Source organism: Carassius auratus, chromosome 27 (genome assembly GCF_003368295.1).
Source record: "Carassius auratus strain Wakin chromosome 27, ASM336829v1, whole genome shotgun sequence".
NCBI lineage: Eukaryota > Metazoa > Chordata > Actinopteri > Cypriniformes > Cyprinidae > Carassius > Carassius auratus.
Window position 1 is genome coordinate 6,090,912 of NC_039269.1, and position 19,387 is coordinate 6,110,298.

At 31.6% G+C, this 19,387-nt stretch overlaps 1 protein-coding gene across 1 annotated transcript in view; it reads right to left on the reverse strand.

The window, feature by feature from the left end:
- Nucleotides 1-4,626: 4,626 nt before the first annotated feature.
- The window catches only part of LOC113045219 (protein unc-13 homolog A-like), a 59,627-nt gene continuing 44,866 nt past the window's right edge, over nt 4,627-19,387 (reverse strand). The window contains exons 30-42 of the mRNA XM_026205444.1: nt 18,646-18,789; nt 18,454-18,531; nt 18,110-18,187; nt 15,240-15,328; nt 14,992-15,141; nt 13,801-13,924; nt 9,271-9,327; nt 9,115-9,195; nt 8,862-9,009; nt 7,413-7,469; nt 6,301-6,393; nt 6,063-6,222; nt 4,627-5,302 (exon numbers count right to left, since the gene is read on the reverse strand). Of these exons, the coding sequence (XP_026061229.1) occupies nt 5,011-5,302; nt 6,063-6,222; nt 6,301-6,393; nt 7,413-7,469; nt 8,862-9,009; nt 9,115-9,195; nt 9,271-9,327; nt 13,801-13,924; nt 14,992-15,141; nt 15,240-15,328; nt 18,110-18,187; nt 18,454-18,531; nt 18,646-18,789 (1,551 nt within the window). The 3' untranslated portion in view covers nt 4,627-5,010. The remainder of the gene's footprint in view (nt 5,303-6,062; nt 6,223-6,300; nt 6,394-7,412; nt 7,470-8,861; nt 9,010-9,114; nt 9,196-9,270; nt 9,328-13,800; nt 13,925-14,991; nt 15,142-15,239; nt 15,329-18,109; nt 18,188-18,453; nt 18,532-18,645; nt 18,790-19,387) is intronic.

A 19,387-nucleotide genomic window follows, 5' to 3' on the forward strand; every position in this document is an offset into this window, starting at 1 on the left:
AGCCATTTACATGCTTTTAATTACTCAAATTTAAAATAATGAAAATATGAATTTCTTCGGCAACTAGTTTTTTTTTTATATTTAAATTTTTTTGATAGTTTTAGTCAACTATAATAACCTTATGAAGGTCTGTCTTCTTAAATACTCAATAAGATGTTTACTGAATTAGTTTTAAATATTAAAAATTACAACAGAATATTAGCTACATATAATATCACAGTAGAATGCTTTAAAAGCAAGTAAATTCTCAGTTACATTTCCATTAACATCACATACATATTCAATATACAACGCATAAAGATTAACCAGTGTGAAGTATTATTACCAAAGGAAATTTTATAAGAGAAAAATGTAATCAGAAAAGACGGGTTAAAGGAGACCCATTTTCCCAATAATGACTGGGACATTTTATAATAAATAAATGTGATTAAGTTCATAAACAAAATATAAGCATTGAGCTCCCTGCTGATGCAGGTGTTTAATTAAATTAAAATTCATGCATTTAGCAGACGCTTTTATCCAAAGCGACTTACAGTGCATTCAGGCTAACAATTTTTACCTATCGTGCGTTTCCTGGGAATCAAACTCGCAACATTACGCTTGCTAACGCAATGCTCTACCACTTGAGCTACAGGAACACTTTAATAAGAAGAGAAACAGTTGGTTGATCATTATTGTTTTAATAGGGAGCAAATGCTGCAGTAATCCACGATCATCCTCATTAAGAACAATCAAAATGGTTAAAAATGAAATTAGAAACGTTCTCAGTATAAAAACACCCGTTCATGCGACATTCATATCAGAGACACAGTTCACAAGCTCTTCTTTTGGGAAATCAACGGTGAAGTCAATGGTCAATAAGTGGCAACTTAACACTTTGAGACTGTTTACTGGCTTCCCAGCATGCACTGCAGTGTCTGCGCTCATGCACGCATGCATATGAGTTTCTTCATGCCTGTTTGTGCTTCAGCATGTGTGTGTAATGTGATTTAAATCACGTCTCTCTGATGACAAAGGCTTGTGTGAATCAACATTCAATGGCTGCGTTGCGTTTGGATTCAGAGGAAATCATATTTCACACAACAAAAAACATCAGTGATAATATTATGTAACATAATAATAGCAAGCAGATGATGTTAGCCATAAAGTAATTTCAAACCTAAAAAATAAAATTCATAAAAATTTTTTTTTTAACTAAATATGTTTAACCAAATATTTATATTTGCTAATATTATTAGATTTTTTTAAAATCCAATTATCTTTTAAATTATTTCATGTAAACATGTAGCCAGCCTAGATGACATCAGCTGAAAAGAAAAAAATTGTTTCAAACTTCGAAAATAAAATATAGATTTTTGAAGAAAATAAAATTAAAATAAAACAAAAATGAAATCGGCTGTAAAAAAAAAAAAAAAAAAAGTTTTCAAACTAAAATAATAAAAAATCTTTAAGAAAATAAAATAGGAAATCAGCTGTAAAGTTTCCAAAGTGGTGCATAATTACAAGAAAAACTTAAAAATATGAAAATAAATTTTAAAATATATATTTTTAAACCTGACATCATCTGTAAAGTCATTACACAATCAGCACAAAATCATGAAGCTTAAAAAAATTATGATAAAATATATATATATTTTAAAACCTGTATGGCATAAACAAATAACCGGCTTTGATGATGTCAGCCATAAAATAAAGGAGGCAGCACAAAATTATGAATACAAACTTAAAAAAAAAAAAAAAATTCTTTAGTGCAGTTGAATCATTGTGAATTACAACAGGCACATGTCAAAAGGAAGTAAATAATAGACTCACAGCCATGAGATTCATTCTAATAACCGCATGTATGTACAGCGATAACAACTGCAAACACTTGACATCGTAAACATGTGAAATCAGTTTAAATCAAACCGGAAACTAACTTTACAAAGACACTTAATTGCACTGTGGTTTAATCTAAAACAGCAGACGAATGGTGAACACTGATCATCTCTCATTTAAAGGGATAGTTCACCTCAAAATCACACCTCGCCCTCATGAAGAGTGCCATTAAAGTCCATCTGATGACTTCTAGTTTTCTGAGAGAACACGAGCAGATTATTTTCTAATTCGGAGGAAATATTGCTCTGGAATAGCATGAGGGTGAATGATTGTTTTTGGCGAATTATTCCTGTAATGCATTCATAAAGAGTTTGAGTCCAGTGTATTGCTCCAGAATTATGCATTTCTTAAGAAGACTCACAACAAAGCAGTTCCAACACGACACAGCAGTCAAAAACATGAAGACGAAAACATTTCTGCCCTTATAATAATCAGACTGAATGTCAGAAGTGCCTTTTGTGTTTCAAACCTCGATGCAGTGTCAACAAACAGGGTTTTTATAGTCAAAACTACAATCTTAAAAAAAATTGCTGTTACTTGGAATTTTTTTTTTTTATAATTTTATTTCACCTAGTTGATAAGGGAACATTTATTTTAGTGTAACGTGATGTACTAAAATAACTAAAATTTAGATAAGAAATGTATATAAAAAAAATTGGTTCTAAAATAGTATTTAAAAAATGTAGACATGTAAACAAAAAGCAATAAAAATTACAAAAAAATTACTAAAACTTTAAAATTAAGATGAAAACAGCATATATATATATATATATATATATATATATATATATATATAATAAAAATATTAACAAAAACTATAATATTATATCAATGATACTAAAAAAACACTGTTTCAGAGGCAACACAAAATTACGAAGACAAACTTAAAAAAATTATGGTTTCGGTTTTTGCTAACTATAAATGAAATACATTTTATATATATATATATATATATATATATATATATATACACACACACATATATACATGCGCTACTTGAAATAAAAAAACTGAAATAAAATGAATTATAAAAAACATTTTCACTTCACCAATATAACTAAAACTTAAATAAAAATTCATTAAATCTACTGCAAAAATGTATAAAGAACACAAAAAAATTAAAAACAAAAAATTAAAGCATAATTTTAAAATATAAAAATGAACAATATAGCTCAACAATCACTTCTGACACATCAGCCTGGAAGAATTTAAACTCCTCCTCCTCCATCATTACTGAGTGTTTCTGGATGCTCTGCAGAGAAAAGATTGGCCATGTAGCTCCACAAACAAACAAACAAAAGGCCCATAATGCACAGCGTGTGCTCTGCAGTGCGTCACAGTGTAGGTAAGGCTCATCTTCACATGCTGGAGACGAGAGACGGACACCAAGAGCACGAGACTACATGCAGAAAGTGCAAAATATTCCAGAGAGAGCAAACCAATCGAAGCCCGAGTCAGCGGATATGCTTCTGGGCGTCTCAAGGCCGCAATGCATTGTGGGTAACATTTGTGCATGTGAAGGCAAATGTTTTTTTATCACGAGGAGTATTGCATCCTCTCAACATTATCATCTTGTGTGTTCACGTCAAGTCAGAATCGATCTGATAGAGCAAACAAAAGCCGGTTTATAAGTGCTTCTCATAAGTTTCGTATAAATTACATTTTTTAATACACATTATAAGCAACTTATGTTAATGTGGAGCAGCATTTTGTGAGACACTAAAATCACGAGCAGCTCGCGTGTAAATGAACACAGTGCTGCGCTTTATTTATTGCATTTTAATTTAATATTTTATAAATCATGCAGCTCCAGTACCTTTCAAGACTTGTTAAAATTGCGCACACTCTGATTTGACGTGAACTGAACCTTCAGCAGTATTGTGATCTCTGATTGGTCAGGTTTGTCTGTAATGCACCAATAAGAGACAGCGTAACATTAAACCAGCGTTGTGCTAAAGGTTAGGGCTGTGTGTAAAACTTAAACGCGGCCCTGGAGTGCAAAACAAAGTGTGTAGAATTAAATCTACTTTGAGAATGTTACAGTCAACATGAAAGAGCATTTTCAGACCCACTTTACTTCCATAATGTGACATTTCTAAGTAAAAACAGGATTTATAATGAGAAAAAGGGCAGGACTTTTGAACAAATAAACATTTATCATTTAAACTTAACTAACTCGATGTACTTCACTAAAGTTGAAACAATTAATTATAAAAATTTGAGTTTAAAATGAGTTAATTCTCAATATTTAATTTTGACTTTTTTTATTTAATGATTTTAGTTTTCTCGAAACGATGACTTTTTTTTCATAATTTAACAAGTTTAATCTCAGCAAATAATTGTCACTTTTTTTCTCAAAATGTAACGATTTGTTCTCTCGAAATATTACTTTTTTGTCTCGTAATTTAATGTTTTTTTTTTTACATTTAATTTAGACTTTATTTTCGTAAGTAAATTTTTCTCACAAGTTTTTTTTCTTGAAACACTACTTTTTTCTCGAAATGTAATGAATTAAATCTCGCAATGTTGTTTTTAAATTATTTATAATTGCAATTATATAATTATAATTTTAGTTTCATTTTGTTTAGTCATTTTCGTAAAAAATATCTCTACACCCTTTTTTATTAATTTCACTTAAGTTTTAGTTTATTTTATGATCAAATGAAATATGATTTTATGAAATAAAAGCAAAACTACATAGACTTTAAAAAAAAATAAAAATTATAAAAACACAACAAAATGATTACAACTTTAAATGATGTTTTGATTTATCCTAATAGTCTGTTATGGAAGTAAACGGGGGTCAAAGTTATGAAGAGTTTATTTGCAAAACCAGATAACTCCTTTTATTTAATGTCAAAAATCTTGTTTTTTATTATTCTATCATGTTTTTACTTGTGCTAGTCAGCTAGTGTTTTTAAGTTATTTTTTTCCTAATCAAAATAACCCAACTGCACTTTGATGGAGATTAACTGGAATGCACAATGACAAAACTAGATTTGTGAGCGATCTCAACTCTTCGTATCTTTGTCAGGAGTTGATGTTGCATGAATCCCGTGGGATCGCACATGTGTCTGGGTTTAGCAGCTGTGTGCTGTGGGACAGTTTGCTTTCGTTTGGTGCTTTTCCACCTCAGCTGCCCCTTCCCTCCTCGGCCGAGCGCTGGTCTGACTTCAGCTTGACGAACTCTTTGGCCACCTCGTCGTTGTTGCGCTGCGAGAGGATGCGGAGCACGGTCAGCCCCGTCTCGTCCATGTGGATGCGTTTGCCGAGCGGGAGCCAGACGGCGGCGCTGCTTCTGGACGTCAGCTCCTTCAGCTGAAGCACAGCCATCCCCACGGTCCGGTCCTCACGCGCGAAACAGTAATCCTTCACACACACCTGCAGCTCGTAACCCTCGGGACCCAGCTCACTGCCCAGCACACTAGAGAGGGAGCGAGACAGAACCACATCAGAGACACACTCCGCGGTCTCTTTGAATGCTGGATTCTGATTGGCTGGCGGATATGCAGTTAAACTGTTTAATGCACAGGTAGTACAAAGTTAGTTTAATCATTGCTCTATATTAATGCACTGCTTTAACTGATGCACACACAGAGTGTGAGAGAGACGGAGATGAAGATCGCACATAAAATGTGCATGGCAATACATATAAATAATGAAAGTTAATTTTTATGCAGTTACGTTATAAAAATATGGATTGGATTACTTAATTATTGATAAAACTGAAAAAACTTGACAGAAAATAACTAAAAATACATTATATATTTATATTGTTAGGAAAATGCCATCATCAATTACTGCCATCATAATCCTATTTTTAAAAACCTTTAGTAGCAGACGAATAAATTATAAAACATTTCTAATTCAAATTGTAATTTCTAAACAATTATAACAAATTTTTACAAAATGTAAAAATAAATAAAAACAACTGTATTTAATAAATATAAATAAATAATATAATTTTATAATGTATTTTTTAATATATTTAAGACGATGTCTTCATAAATTAATGGCATCATAAAACCATTTTGAAAATCAATTATTTGGATAAAGCATAAAAAAAAATCAATAATAAACTATGTCCTCGTAAATTAATAATAATCATCAGGATAGTGGATAAATATTGTCGCTTCATAAAAATGTCATCTTATGCAGAGTTAATCATACGGTTACAAACGTACAACTGGAAGGATTCGGCAAACTTCGGAGACCAGCTGTTGTTCTTGGATTTGGTGGCAAACTTCCTCTTCTTGTCGCTGAGGTGCGGCCCGATGATGTAAACCTCCACGAAGGGCCGGAATATTCCCTGCGTCTGCCAGCGAAGCTCATTGGCTGCCACAACTGTCAATCAAACACCTCATTAACATGATCCTGACACGGACACAGACAGAAACAGAAACAGAGCAGAAACACAAGCACCTTTAACTGTGATCTTGTGTCCTCCTGTGCTCGGGTCACTGAAGATCTCCACAGTCATAGACACCTCACCCACCGCGTCCTCCACGCCTGAGGCTGAGCAATAGGTCAAAGGTCACAACACATTTAAAAAAGATTTAAAGTGCATTTAGGAACATATTGTGCACTGCATTCACTTTACACTCTTAAAAATAAAGATGCTTTATTATAGAACGACCTTTTCCAAAAATCTCTATGGCATCTTTTAAGCACCTTTATTTCTACAGTATTTCTTTTATTTCCAACATTTCTGTTGAAGCAAAGTTCACAGCATTTCACATGAGTTATGGCAAAATAAAAGCGTTATGATTTCAAATGTTAATTCTTGAGGGTCTGAACATTGTGAAAAGTGAAGAATTTAAGACATTGATATTAGTATTACTATGAATATTATAAAATATAACAAAAATGCATTTTTTTATAATACAACAGTTGTCATTTAATAGTTAAACTCAAAATGTATGATGGAATAATCACAATGCTCATACAGTCCTATAATTAATTTAAAAACAATCAAATATTTGAGAAAATAAGTCGTGCAGTTCTATATATAATAATACTTTTATATAAAAATAGGATTCAACACTTACTAAAATATTAAATATTTTATATTTTTTAACTTGCATGAAATCTCACCTTTAACCTTTAACCAGAGAACTGTAAACATGCGAATGTCTCTTTAAATGATTGAAATATTTACATATTATATTAACTATTACCTTCCCCAACACTGATAGTAACTAGTTAAAATTATTTTTTATATGCAACTCCTTATGAAATTTTAACAATTTATCTTCTTTAATTTGTTTTTATAACAATTGTGGCCAATTTCAAGCTACCGAAGTATGAGTAATAATTTTAGTTTACCATGATAATAATAACAACAAGCATTTGTGTTGTATTTCCTAGAAATTATTATTACCAGAGTACATTCTTTGTTAGGTAAACCATGCAAACATCTTTTAGTTTTGTGTAAATCCTCACACTCGAGATGGAGAACTAGACGATCTTCACATGAATATGGATTAATATCTGCATCCGTGAATATAAATGAGCGTAGAGCCGCAGATACGTACCCTTCTCTGGATAAACATCCTCACTGTGAGTGTATCGAACGCCTTTACCGCCGTGAACTACACACAAGAGAAGAGCAGTAAACATCACTAACAGGAAAACAGAGTCAGTAATGAGAGTTTAGAGCTCAGATCATCAGGTGAGAAATGTCTGAACTTTACTTTGCAAAAATCTCCATTGAATCTGTGCTGTGGATCTAAAGCAGAGGAGCGGGGGCCACTAGGGGGCCTCAGCGAGCTTCCCAAAAGGGCAACAAGATGCCTTACATTTATTTTAAATAAAACAAACAAAAAAAAAGGTTTAAAAAAGCAAGAACAAGATGGAATCTAAAATTATATTTTTTATTTTAATTAATTCCCTTAAGAACCAGGACTCGCATGTTCTAGGATGGCCTAGGATTTGTGACTTCTGCCATAGAAATAAATAAATATTGTAAAATATTTTATATCAACTTAGAATAAAAAAAAATATATATATATGTAAAAAGAAAATATATAATAAAAAGTTATAACATATTTTTTAAATAAAGTTATACAAGTATTATCTTGTCTTTTATATAAAAATATGTTTAAATATACCATAACTTAATACATTAATGTAATCAAATTTATATTGTTTTTGCGAATGTTTGTGTAAATTTCTGTGTAAAAAATAAATAAATAAAAAAATCTGAAAAATACAAAAAGTTTAACGAAATATATTTTATACAACCATTTATATAATAACCTATATGACTAGAAAAATATGTTTAAACAAAAAATTGCATACTAGACAAGTCATATAAATTCATTGGGAATAACAAGTGTGAACCATTATGAGCATTCAGTTATTAAGATTATGGGATTTCATCATTTTAATTATCCATAATTAATTAATTATTGCAATGTACAGCCACTCCTAGATTCAGTAAATACCAAAATTAATATTGAGCATATATATGTGTCCCTGGAGCACAAAAGCAATCTCAAGTCTCTGGGGTATATCTGTAGCAATAGCCAAAAAAACATTGTATGGGTCAAAATTAAAAAAAAATTCTTTTATGGCAAAAATCATTAGGATATTAAGATCATGTTCCTTGAAGAAATTTAGTAAATGTCATACTGTAAATACTGTTTGTATGAAGCCCCTCCCTCAGAAATATGCGGTGGGCTCTGATTGGTTAGCTGGCCCACAGTGTGTTGTGATTGGCTGATCTGCCAGAGTGCATCTATACATCACACCCCTCAGCTTTTTGTGCTTTTGTGCTCTACTTGTGATGTAAACAATGACATCATCAATATAAGTGAAGAGGAGCTTTGTTGCATGTTCTCGGGGGCGGGGTTTATGAGGGTTTGTGATGTCACAAACCCAGGAAGTAGCTCGTTATAGTTCCTTAAGCCATTTTTGTAGTCATCAAACTGCCTTAATTTTAAAAAGACGATATCTATGTTTGCGCTGAACTTCCAGTGTACCCTGAGTGTGCTGCGACTGGACGAACTTCCGGATGAGTTTATCTGTGGCCTGCGTGTAGAGAGACAGAGCATAGCGCAGAGACTGAAGATCAGGACTCTTCTCCAGAAACGTCTTCTTCAGACCCACACCCCCTGCGTGGAAGTATTGCTGTCAGACACACACACACACACACACACACACACCATCAGCATTAGTGTTGATTCCCTTCACAAAAACTAACTCTGAGAACAGGCAGATCTGATTCACTCGTACCTTAATAGTGTCCAGAGCGAGCTCGATGACTGCACACTGTTTAGGGCTCAGCGCTTTGGCCTCTTCTCGCACCATGTGCTCCTGTAAGACACAAAGAGCTTTTACTCGTCTGTGTCTTTATAAAAGTTTAGAGAGGTGAAGTCCAGCTGAACGCACCTTTAGTTTGGAGAGCTGACCCAACTCTTTAGCAGCGTTGAAGATGAGCTGTGTGCCCTACAGACACAAACACACACACACACACACACACACACATACACACACATCAGAGGGCATTGCAAAGCATTTTTATCAACATATTTTGTATTCAAGAATTGTGATCAGTTACACAAACACCAACACTTTCTCTCACAGATACTGAAAAGAGAAGCTTCCTACGATTACAGCAGATCACATTAGTGTCATTTTGAGTTCAAGAAAAGCTACAAAAACAAAAATGTTAAATCTAAATAAATGTTAAAATAAAAAAAACAGATCAAAATAAAACATTTAAAAAAAATATTAAATATTTTATTTGTTCACCTGCATGTCATATGACCATTTGGAGTTCATGAAAAGCTAATTATTAAATTATAAAAATGTTAAATTAAAATAAATGATTAAATCACAAAATAATAATTTAAATAAATACATACAATTTAATATCTAAATATTTAATGTTGAAATTAAATATATAATTATATTTATTAGCGTTTAATTTAATATGATTATTTATTATGATTAAAGTATTTTACCATACAAAATATTTATTAGATGATAATTTATGTAAAATTAATTTATAACTATCCAGACAAGACTATGAAAATGTAAACTGTTGATGTAAAAAAAAAAAAAAAATTATAAAAACTACTGATTAATATGAACACTGAAGCATGCATTTATTATTATTATTATTTAGATAATTTTGTAATTATTTTCTGATATATGCTGCATTCACAACTACACAGTGGCATCCAGACCAGGTTTTTTATATATATATATAATTTACATACTATAATTTTTTTATTAATATTTTGATTTACATTTTTATTTGTAAGTTTTTTTGAGTTATAGTTTTAATAATTATACAGTTTTTTTTTTACATCTGTATCAGTTTTAAAAAAAGTCTATATGATCTTATTCATTTTTATTTCAGTTTTAATTATTTTAGTATATTTCAAGTTAATTATATATTTTTTAAGATTTTATTTCAGTTAGTATTATTTCTTATTTCAAGTAATAAATACGTTTTTATTGGTAAAATTATAATTTGATTGTATTTTTAGTTCTGGATAATAATCCTGATGCAGTCTCAATCTGCTGGATTAGAGTTACATGTGCGTGAAGGACAGAGAAAGAGGAAGCTGTGAGAGGGAGACAGGAAGTCCAGGCTGAGTGCTGACAGGAAATGAAGAAGACAGTCTGTCGTGCATCATGCTAGAGTTTCACAGAGACACAGACGGACTGGAGACAGAGCAACAGAATCAAACGCTGTTATACTTACAATCATCTGGAGAAAGATGAATGATGAAAGAAATAAGAGAAGAATGAAAATCACCACACACACACACACACTTCTCTAAAGGACACCAATCTGTTTATCAGATGCTGAGATGGTAACTTTCCAAATCCTAGTGCCCTACGCAGACAGCTGACTTCTAAGGCAGCAAATAGAACTTTAACACATGATGGATTAGAAATGCTCTTGCAGACAGCAACTTCACATAAATATTGCAACACATACAAATATTTATAAATATACATTTTCCAATTAGGATATTTTATTAAAATATTTATTATAATATCTAATTATTGCATTTTATTTTTGAATTAGTATTGTCTAAATTATAAATGTAATAAATTTAAATGTATATTATCATAAATACACTGATACATTTATATAATAAATATAATATAATAAAGACATTTAAATTAAAAATATATGCATTTGTCCACCATATTGGATTCATGTTAACCCCACAAAATATATTTCTTACTTTTTATTGTTTTATTATTTGTATCCAACAAACTTTTTATGGCAATAAAAAATATGAAATTAATGTGCTATTAAAATAAACAATTTGCTTCTTTATTCAATACTAGTTATTATATCTACTGAATTAATTCTAAATGTAATTATTACTTAAATTATATTTACCTACTTAAATTCTATTACATTTAATTAAATTAAATTATATTTTATGTATGTATATATATATTAATGCGTTTTTAGGTAATTGAAGAATGTAACTAATAATATGATTTAATAATAATAATAAAATATTTAATGTAGTATAATATAAAAATATAATATATTTAAATCATATAATAATTAAACCTATAATTACATTTATATAATATATATATATATATATATATATATATATATATATATATATATGTATTATTAAATACATTTATATGACGATGGGGTATATTTGTTGCAATAGCGGAAAATAGACTGTATGTGTCAAAAGTAAAGTAAAGATCATGTTCCATGAAGATATTTAGTAAATTTGTTACCATAAATATATAAAAGCTATATAATATATATATTTATATATATATATATATATACACACACACACACATATACATATGTAGTTAAACAATGTTTCTTCCCTAGTCTTTGTGTTGGCTGTGAGGCTGTGATGTCATTAATGCAGACTCACACTGATGGATTAATGGATGTTAATGGAGGAGGAGGAGAGTGTGAGCGGTTAGTATTGATCTGGATGGAGGACTTATGATGCCTGCCTTCATCAGAGCGTGTTAAAGTACAGGATCATACGTGTCACCATGGCAACACACGGGCTCCTATAGACATCTGACCAATCACTGAGCCAGAACCCACTTCATCAAAGAACCCAACCATGTGTTTTAACACTTAAATTATATAAAAAAAATTACACACATATATATATATATATATAAATATATATATATATATATATATATATTTTTTTTTTTTTTTTTTTTTAGCTAAATGTAAACATTCATTTCAGTTTCAATGTTCCAGTAAAAAAACATTGGGTAAACATTTATTTTTTTATTCTGCAAAGAAAAAGCTCTCGGCTATTTTTATTTAGTGTTATATGAAAAAGGTTTAAAAAAAATGTAATTTAAAAAGGTGATAAAAAATGTATGTCTTGTGTTCAGATTAAATAACTTGAATGTTGATTATTAAATTATTTTTATTATAATTTCTTTATTATATTTGTTTTTGTTTTTCAGCTACTTTACAACTTTAATTTCATTTTCAGTGTTTTGGCAAAAAATTTAAATTAAAAAAAAAATAATAATAATAATAATAACCTGGAATACTCATGGGTAGAAATCTAAATTTCAAAATAATCTTACACTTCTATAGTTTATATACATTTTTAAAATCTCTTTTACTTTGGATTTTTTATTGATTAATTAAATCGATTACTTAATTTAATTTAAGTTTTCATCTTAATAAAAATTTGTTTTATTTTATTTTGGTGTTTCTGTAAAATAATTTCCGTAGAATCACTAGAAAATAAACTGTAGATCACCTTGGAAATATAAGCCCCGGAAAAGCCGTGAAAATAAACCAATATTTTAAAACGTGTGAATTTCTATAGTGGATAAATATATATTTTATTACACAAAGAAAAGACTCTCTTGGCTTTTTATGAGAGTGTTGATTATAAAACTATTAGATTATTAGATTAATTAATTGACTTTTAAGTAAGTGTGTGAGTGTGAGTGAGTGAGTGTGTGTGTGTGTGTGCGTGTGTGTCTATCTATGTTGGTGTGTGCGTGTGTGTGTGTGTGTGTGAGTGTGAGTGTGTGTGTGTTTGTGTGTGTGCATGTATGTGTGAGTGTGTGTCTGTCTATGTTGGTGTGTGTGTGTGTGTGAGTGTGAGTGAGTGAGTGTGTGTGTGTGTGTGCGTGTGCGTGTGTGTCTATCTATGTTGGTGTGTGCGTGTGTGTGTGAGTGTGAGTGTGTGTGTGTTTGTGTGTGTGCGTGTATGTGTGAGTGTGTGTCTGTCTATGTTGGTGTGTGTGTGTGTGTGTGTGTGTGTGTGTGAGTGTGAGTGAGTGAGTGAGTGTGTGTGTGTGTGCGTGTGTGTGTGCGTGTGTGTGAGTGAGTGTGTTTGTGTGTGTGCGTGTGTGTGTGAGTGTGTGTCTGTCTATGTTGGTGTGTGTGTGTGTGTGTGTGCGTGTGCGTGTGTGTGTGCGTGTGTGTGCGTGTGTGAGTGTTAGTGAGTGAGTGTGTTTGTGTGTGTGCGTGTGTGTGTGAGTGTGTGTCTGTCTATGTTGGTGTGTGTGTGTGAGTGAGTGAGTGTGTGTGTGTGTGTGTGTGTGCGTGTGCGTGTGTGTGTGCGTGTGTGTGTGTGTGTGTGCGTGTGTGAGAGTGAGTGTGTGTGTGTATGTGTGTGTGTGTGTGTGTGTGTGAGTGCGTGTGAAAGTGAGTGTGTGTGTGTGTGTGAGTGTGTGTGCGTGTGTGAGAGTGTGTGTGTGTGTGTGTGTGTGTGTGTGTGTGAGTGTGAGTGAGTGAGTGTGTGTTTGTGTGTGTGCTCGTGTGTGTGTGAGAGTGAGTGTGAGTGTGTGTGTGTGTGTGTGTGTGTGTGTGAGTGTGTGTGTGTGTGTGCGCGCGCGTGTGTGTGTGTGTGTCTGTCTATGTTGGTGTGTGTATGTGTGTGTGTGTGTGTGTGTGTGTGTGTGTGTATGAACACACACCGTCTGGTCGGTCAGCGGTGGCAGGACGATGGTCTTCTCCATGGTGTTCATCACCAGCTTCCACAGCTCCTTCAGCACACGCTTCAGAACCGTCTTCTCACAGATCTTAGCGAACAGAGTCAGACTGAGAGAAGAAGAATAAATAACACAGATTACAGGCCTGGTCTCTGGATTAGCATAGCACACAGTTGAGGTGTACTATCATAAAATTGTTTATGCATAGCATAATTAATATTCATGAGCTATGCCATATTAAACATCTGTCTCCACCACTTAAAGTGAGTCCCGGAAAATATTTAGTTCATTCATATGAAACCTTTACTGCTGTTTATTTGTATTCTGCGTTAGTCTTTGTTCAAGTTTGATCCTGACACTGCAATAAAAAATGTCCGGAGTCTGATTTTACAATTAAATCACATTTTCTGATGCTACTTAAAATGGTCCAATATTTAAAAAGATAGTGTATCTCTTAATTAATTATTAATCCATATAAATAACTTTTAAAATTGACAAATAAAAAGAGATTTAAAATTCATGTAAAAAACTGTTCTGAAGGTAAACACATGAATGAAAGAAAAAAACAATGCAACTTAAAATGGCATGTTTTATTATAAAAAAAAAAATCTTAATATATTTTTTAAAAAGCAACATCTATTAATTTCTGAAATTTAATTTAGTGTTTGATTTAATTATATTTAAATTTGTTAATTCATATTTAAAATGTAGGCAAACGTAAAAAAAAATTAATGCTATTTTAAAAATTGCATGTTAATTTTGTACTTTTATTTAACTTTTATAGGTTAATAATCAATTCATGTTTAAAATGTAGATAAAACTAATTAAAACATTTTTTTAAAGCAACTTAAATTGCATGTTTTTATTGTTTATTAAAAAAAAATTAATCATTAATTCATGTTTAAAATGTAGGTAAACACTACAAGGAAACTCACAAAAAGTCTGTTTTAATGCAAATTTTAAATGTGAATTTTTTTCTTGCATGTTTTTAATTTGTTAGTGACTTTTCTTACATGTTAAAAATGTCATCTGGCAGTGAATGCACAGTAAGTTGCTTCTAGTCATCTTTTTTCTAACGCGGCACAGTTTTAATAACTAAAGCACACCACAAAGCACTAAAAAGCTGACAAACAGCAGTTTCTGATCACAGTGATCACGTGATTTGTGTGTTCTCACTTGCTGTCCAGGAAGTCCATGATGGGCTGCAGGACGTAGTCGGCGTCTTGCGCTAAGCTGCCGTTACCGTTAGCAGGAACGTTTGCTCCTTTCACCTGACTGAGAATATCTCCCATCTGCCTCACGCTCTCCTCGATGTGCGGCTGGAAACTGCAGACACACGACAGAAACATCTCACGGATTTATGATGTGACAACAGATTTCTGTTTCAAATAAACGCTGTAAATATTCCAGTACTCTAAACCAACCTCACTGCGAATATCCTGCTGAGATCATCCAACACATTGTTCAGCTTGACCTGTAGATCCTTCAGAAAGTCACTGGCCTCCGTGTTTAACTGCAAAAAAATAAAATAAAAACGCAATTATGAGTCTGATTTCATTTTTTTAAATTAGACTTGCTCAGCTGAGGTTTAGAAGATGATTAATATTCAGTAATATTATCTATTTAACTACACTGACACCAGAGATACTTTTAATATCAATGAGATACTTTTACACTTTTTATTAAAGTTAGTTTTAATAAGTTTTAAATTTTTTAATTTAAATTTTTAATTTCATTTAGTAATTTTTAGCTTTGTATTGTTCTTGTGCATATTTTTATTTTTTTGTCATATATATTTTTTCAAATGTCTATTTATTATTTATTGTTTTTTTATTTCAGTTTATTTATTATTGCACTTTTATACTACTATATTTTTTATTAATAGTTTGATTAGTTTTTTCTATTTTTCTATTTATATGTTTTTAATGTAATTTTTAACCAAGTTTTTTAATCTTTTTTTTTGTTGCATATTTTTTAGTTTAGTTTAAGTTATTTGACTACAAAATAAACAATAAAAATAAATAAATTGAAGTTTTCCAGTAAAAAAAAACTTTGTTTTTAATTTTGACTAACTATCAGATGAGAACAAAACCTGAACTAAATTTGTATTTTATACTTTTATAGTAGAGTTAAATTTGTATTATTAATTAGTTTTGCAACATTTAAATTGTCATTTGAACTGAATTAAATCAACATTGAATTGAACTGAGCTGAATAATGACTATCTTCAGTAGTCACTTTTTAGCTGAATCTGAATTTGTTTCATAACTGATGAAGTTTACATCATTAACATTATTATGTTCCTGTTTATTAATGTGAAACTGCTTTGAAACCATCTGTTTAGTATGCAAATATATGTGACTTGACTGATGACATCACGCCTCTCTTTCCAGCCAATGGCATCTGTTTACCACTAAGGCTCCGCCCCCACTGTGAAATCCAGCAAACCTTTTTAGTATGCACTGAGGAAGCTGTTGATTTATTGAATATTCAGTGAATAATGGGTTTCCAGAAATGTGCCTGCGGTGAATTAGACTATTAAAGCTGACCAACATTTATAATGCATCTGAATTATGCATCACGTCATAAATATTCATGAATGTGATTGTTTGTCAGGCAGCATTCATGATATCAGTCATAAATGATGCAAATGTTGTGAGAAAGCAAGAATAATGAGCTGTCAGGCAAACATGTTTGATTACGGGACTGATGTGAGGAGAGGTGAACAGGAAGTAAAACAGAAATGAGTCAGAGATGGTGCTAAAGATGGAGCGTGGGATGTTTTACTGCCGGATGACTCAGAAGAGAACGAGGGGATGGATGGGATGATGAATGGATGGACTGATGATGGAAAAGTTGTTAAATGAGAGAGATTTACGGATGAAAACAGAGGGCAGAGATTATGTTATTCAGTAAATGAATGAAAATAGCATAGATGATGGAAATCGTTATTAGATTTGAATGTTGGGATCTGCATTATTTTCATATTTGGTTCATGTGTGCAACATACAAAACCTTAACATACTAAAAGAATCATTTCTGCATAATGCAAATACAGAAGAGTATGAATGGAGTGGCTTGTTATGTAAATAGCAAGATGTTTATCTCATTTGCAAACTACGTGGATGTCAGATTTGAGTAAAACTAGCGTCACATACACAGAGCTGTAAAGGTACGTCAACCCGTCAAAATAAAAGTCCGGTTAAAGACTATTGTTCGGCAGAATGTACATATTTTAAGGTTTAATCGCACAACATTTCTTCCATGTTTTATTTTTAATAGTAAATCCCCATTGTTTACCAAAAAGCTAAGTTTGCTTAATTTTCAATAATTAAAATATAAATTAAATTAATGTTTTGTGTTTAATGTTTAATGTGCATCTCAGAAAATGCTTTATTTAAAACCCCAAATGAATGGCACTTAAATGCACTAAATTCATCTGTCAACTTTATTTTCATTGTTCACAGTACAAGTACAGACAAAGAAATGGGTAATAATTAAATGCTTATTTTTGATGTATGCATTGCATTCTATGCATTTAGAAAATATAAATATTTTTTTTCTAAAAAAGGAAACTTAGTTGTTCATTTTAAGAGACACAGGAGTCTTATTTTCTCTTGCATTATTAATATTGCACTTTAATTAAGCAAAAACACATTTTACAGTTTAATCGATTAATCGATGGAATTTTTGGTAGAATACTCGATTACTAAAATATATATTTTTTTATTTTATTATATTAGATATTTTTTTTTAGTTGTTTAAAAGTCTGGGCTAAGTAAGTTTGAACTTTTTTTTATTTTTTTTAATAATTTTTTCTTTTATCCAGAAAGGATGCATTAAATCGATCAAAAGTGGCAGAATTTTACAAAACATTAATAAATGCTGTTCTTTTGAACTTTCTAATAAAAAAAATAAAATAAAATAAAGTGTTTTCAGCATTGATGATAATCAGAAATGTTTCTTGAATCATTATTCTGATTTCTGAAGATCATGTGACACTGAAGACTGGAGGAATGATGCTGAAAATACAGCGGAGCATCACAGAAATAAATTACATTGTAACACAGATTCACACAGAAAACAGATGTTTTAAATTATAATAATATTTCAAAATTTTCTCTGTATTTTTAATTAAATAAATGCAGCCTTGGTGAGCAGAAGAGACTTCTTACAATAAAAATACCATTTTAAAGCTGCAATACCTGATATTTGTGTCCATTCTTCACACAAAACTATCATATTGATGCTACTTTTAGGTCAAAATGGTATGTTGTAACATGCATGAACTCACGTCTTTCCCTCCCATGGCTTCAAACATCTTCTCCAGCTGGACTCGCAGCTGCTGGATATTATTAATAATGATGCAAGGCTGAAAATAAGAGAATAGAGAAGGTTAAACGACATTAACACACACACACACACTATTAAAAGAAATGCCTGCAGCAATAGAAAGTGAGGAATAGTGTTAAATGTGACAGCTTCATTAAGAGCTGTGAGCTGAAAGAGTCATTGTGTGTGTGTTTTCTTCCTCTGGGAGCATTTCAGTTACTGTAACTCCATCTAATGAGTCACACAGACTTTATTATGAGTATGTTCTAATGCAATATTATAACTAAATGCATTAATGTGACGCACCACTTTCTCCTTCTTGCAGTGAGTGGGAAAATCCTTGGCAATGATGTCGGCATAAGAAAGAAGAACATTTCCAATGGTCTGAAAGAAAGGAAGAGGTTTTATATAATCTCACAAACGATGAAGGACGATGCACATACTGATCTGTCAAAGCTTAGTGCATGCAATAATAGTAAGAGTGATGCTTGACTTCACCTTAGCAAACCTCTTCATGTAATTCCCAACGATCTGCGGATCAGGACACTCCAGCTTCCTGATGATCTCGAAGCTCTGGTTGAGCTGGGAGAAGACGTCCACCACCGAACAGGAGAAGAGCGCATGCTCCGACGTCTGCTGGAACTACAGGAGGATAAAAGAGCATCGTTTGAAGCTGACCACACTTGGTCTGTGAGGTGATGAAAAGCTGTTAAGTATGCACAGTAAATAAAAGAACAAAATGAAACACTTACTAAAAAAGATGCATGCAAATGTGATGCTAAATTACTGAAATATTAACTTTTTTCAAGAGGACTTCAAGTAAATATTTTTGATCAACAGGGTTCGGCTGATGAAAAACATTTGGGAAGCATTGCTTTCAAAATGAGAAATATCTGTCTAAACGAGGCATATTGCAAAAAGTTAAAAATCATTACCATCGAATACATTATATATTTTCAATATATATATATTTTTTATAATATTACATATTCAATTTTTGGTTGTTCAAAAGTTTGGTGCCGGTAAGGAAGGATGCATTACATAGCTGAAAAAAACTAACAGTAAAGACATTTATAATGTTACAAAAATGTATATTTCAAATAAACGCTGTTCTTCTGAACTTTCTGTTCATCTGTGATCCTGAAAAATCAAATGCATCACAGTCTTCATAAAATACTGTCTGTTTTCAACATTGATAATAATCAGAAATCAGTATATTGTCATGAGTTCTGAAGATCAT